Below are 3,878 nucleotides of genomic sequence, written 5' to 3' on the forward strand. Positions count from 1 at the left end.
AACTAAGTTCACTGTAACCATCTAATAATGCATTTCTCAGATATAGGTTTACAAGTATATTTAATGATGATAAATATTTAGAATATAGTCCATTTCTAAAATCTTATGGAGGAGAATAGTAGAAGACTAAGAAGTTTCATAAAATAAGAGCTTGTGGAAGGAGAAAGAAATTTAAAGAAAATTCAACAAGAGTTCCAAGGAAGCAATATCATCTTCGGAGTATTCAAGAGCAAAAAGGGTGAGAGGAACAGAAGGGAACAAGTATTTATTAAGCACTATTAGGTGCCAGGTACTGTGCTAAGCACTTTACAAATATCTCATTCAATCTCATTAGATCCTCACAACAGCCCTGTGAGGTAGGTACTATTATATCCGCATTTTATAGTGGAGAAAATTGAGGCAGACAGAGGTTAAGTGACTTGCCCGAGGTCACACCACTATTAGGTGTCTGAGACTAGATTTGAACTTACTGACTCTAGGTCCAGCTCTTAATATACTATGCTACCCAGCTGTCCCAGAAGGAAAGGGATGAAAAACATGTTAAGATTTCTATAATAAACTCTTTTCACTAACAAGGACAGAAGAATCACTGCATTTAGATTTTAATGTTATAGGCCAAGATGTACTTCTTTAGGCAGAGGAAATGACACTTTAAAAAAAAAGATAAGAAATATAACTAGAATGGAACACACACACACACACACACACACAGAGGATCCATGGATATAATTTTAAAGCTGTCAAAGAATCGAATCTCAAAATATCTGAAGAAGGAGAAGATATCAAAGGTTAGAGGGAGGGTAGATCTCAGGCCTTACTCTCAGCCCCTTTCCAATCCTTGCTGAGATAGGTCAAAATGCCTATGATGACAAAAAACCCAATCCCAGGGCTGGTCTCCATTGACCATGAATCCAAGTTCCAGCCTGTCTAAAAGTTCATATCAGATTTTTTTTTCATGTGTCTGAAATTGAAGGATCCCATGAGCAGGAGAGAAACAATGAGCAATCTATTTCAGCTACTTCGTAGGGTTTTTCAATCTAAAATAACATCTAGCACACACCAATTCTCATATGTATCTTCCCACTAATGGTCCCTGGTTTATTGCTCCTGTTTCCCCCATGTGAATATGTGCCGCCTCCACAGTTTCTTCACGGCTTCAATAACTTCCTTGTTCCTCAGGGTGTAGATGGCAGGATTGAGCATAGGGGTGACCATGGTGTACAGGACAGAGACTGCCTTGTCCATAGGAAAGGTCCGAAAGGGCCGGGCATAGATATAGATACAAGGAACAAAGATCAGGGTCACCACAGCAATGTGGGAGGCACAAGTGGACAATGCTTTGCTCCGGCCCTCCTGGGAGTGGCTCCGAAGCATAATAAGAAGAGCTGTGTAGGATCCCAGTAGTATCAGGAAGCACATCAGAGTGACCAGGCCATTGTTGGAGACCATTAGCAGCTCCAGTACAAAAGTGTCTGTGCAGGCCAGCTTGATCAGCTGGGGCACATCACAGTAGAAGTTGTCTAATTTGTTGGGCCCGCAAAATGGGAGTTGGACGGTCAGGGCAATTTGAACTATTGAATGGACAAAACCCCCCACCCAGGAACCTGCCATAAAGAGCCCACAAACTCCCTGATTCATAATGAGTGGGTAACGTAGAGGCTGGGAGATGGCAACATAGCGGTCATATGCCATGACTGTAAGTAGAAAGATTTTGATGCCCCCAATGAAGTGGAAAAAAAAGAGTTGTGTGAGGCAGCCCCCAAAGGAGATGGTTGGGTTGCCAGAGAGTAGGTCAGCCAACATCCGGGGGGAAGTGATAGAAGAGTAGCAGAAGTCGAGGAAGGAGAGGTTGGCTAGCAAAAAGTACATGGTTGTATGCAAGTGAGGGTCAGAGGACACAATGGCCACAATGAGTAGGTTCCCCATGACTGTCAACAAGTAGACAGTGAGAAACACCACATAGAAGAAAATCCGGAGCTCCCACGCCTGGGAAAGACCCAAGAATAGAAATTCTGTCACCTGAGTATGATTGACCGGATTCATCTGCTTGCTGTAGCTCTGGAAGTGAACCTGTTGGGGAAATGTGCAAAACCATCAGTGATTCTGCCACTAAGCTCACCCAGAGCGTTCCCTGGAGGTCATACTAAGTATCATTATTAGCAATAATGCTACCATCTCTAGTAATACTTGGCTGTCAAACTCATTGTACAGCAGGCAGGGGAGCTGGTCGCTCCTCAAACCAAGAGGGCTTAGAGATAGTCTCTTTTTCCTGTTGCTCTGGCTAGAAGAGAATGAGTCCTCTGTGAAAATACTCAATTTTTTCCATAATGGAATGGGCTCAGAGGACATGCCCAGAAAGGACTGAGCAAAAGATGCTTGGGAAGAGGAGCCACACAGGTGAGTAAAGCAGATTCTGGGAAATGGCCATGGCTTTAAGATGAGAAATCAAAAGTGCCAGAAACAGGCTGGGAGCTCCAAAAAGGTCCCAACTATAGAAACAGACAGCAACAAACCTCAGGAGAGAAGATAAAGAAAATTTACTCCAATGCAAAAAGAGGATAAACCCAAGGAAAGGACAGAAGGTAGCTGATGTGGAACTGTGTCCTGGACCTATGGTAATAATGATGCACCGGGACACCTAGGTGGCACAGTGGAAAGAGCTCCAGTTTTGGAGTTGGGAGGACCAGAGTTTAAATTTGGCCTCAGACATTTGACACTTACTAGCTGTGTGACCCTGGGCAAGTCACTTAACCCTGACTGCCTCAACCAAAAGAAATTTTAAAAAAAAGATGCATCAAAGCTTCTGGGACTTCATCTCCTGATGGCGTTATTTTTTGCCACGAATTGTAATCCAAATTAGAGAGGAAGGATCCCTTAGTGTGATGGGAGCTGTTATTCCTTTTGTCACATAGTAAGTGCTTAATACTCTCTCACTCTCTCTCTCTCTCTTTACATGCCTTGTAAAAAATAGTTTTAAGTTCACATGTCTTTGTAGCCTTGTTTGTTTGCAGGAAGGTAATTAAATACCCCTACGGCAGAACTAAAATAAAGCCAAATTCTAACATTCCCAAAGAAACTCCGAGTGAGGACACATGCAAGTAATACAAAGTATTAATTATTAAGAATTAGCCAAGTTTGATCTTGAGGCTATATAAGCTAGTGACTCAGTTCTAAGGCTATGGATTATAATATAACTGGAAAAAATGTCACTTGTTCCATGGAGTTCTGAGCATATGGGCACATCAATGCAATCAAAACATCAGGGACATCAAATTCAGTCCTACTGATACATAAAGAGTGTGGGCAGGATGATAAAGCTTTTACATAAAAAATAATCAATCTTCTAGTATTGAGACCATGCCATAGTCAGAACACTTGGGTTCCCTACATAGCCAATCACTGTTTCAAAGAACTTTAAGTCAGGTAGCTGAGTATTGTCCATGTATGGTAAAGACAGGCTCTGGATAATATCTTTTGGTGGCAACAAACCTTCTTAAAGACTGCAGGTCCCTGTAAAGACCTTGCACCAATTCCTCACTGGTTTCTCCAGATCTGGGAACCAACTTACCACTTAATTATTTGGGGAATCAATTCTAGGAGTATCCCTTCAAGATCAAATTGAGACTGCCTCCTGGGTTCCCTTCACTTTCTTTGACAGAGATTCTAGCTTAAACTATTCCATTCTCCCTTTTTTGGCCTTGGTAAGATGATGGAATCAAACTAGGTCAGGAGTTCCTAACTCAGGGTCTATGAATTTCACTTTCTTTAATATTTGATAACTACATTTCAAGAAACTACTGGTTTCCTTTTTAAATACATAAAATAAAATATATAGGATTATAAACACTTTTAGTAGTCCATTGGCTTCAACAGACTGC

At 41.5% G+C, this 3,878-nt stretch overlaps 1 protein-coding gene across 1 annotated transcript; it reads right to left on the reverse strand.

Moving 5' to 3' along the window:
• Window positions 1-1,098: 1,098 nt before the first annotated feature.
• On the reverse strand, window positions 1,099-2,043 carry LOC114023188 (olfactory receptor 4D5). The gene has a single exon (XM_027835732.1). The coding sequence runs from the start codon at window positions 2,041-2,043 to the stop codon at window positions 1,099-1,101; it is 945 nt and encodes a 314-aa protein (XP_027691533.1).
• Window positions 2,044-3,878: the final 1,835 nt, after the last annotated feature.

This window comes from Vombatus ursinus, unplaced genomic scaffold (genome assembly GCF_900497805.2).
Source record: "Vombatus ursinus unplaced genomic scaffold, bare-nosed wombat genome assembly UNPS02014816.1, whole genome shotgun sequence".
Taxonomy (NCBI): Eukaryota; Metazoa; Chordata; class Mammalia; order Diprotodontia; family Vombatidae; genus Vombatus; species Vombatus ursinus.

Excerpts from the sequence above, each read along its gene's own strand:
- LOC114023188 (XM_027835732.1), bottom strand. The coding sequence starts at position 2,043 with ATGAATCCGGTCAATCATACTCAGGTGACAGAATTTCTATTCTTGGGT.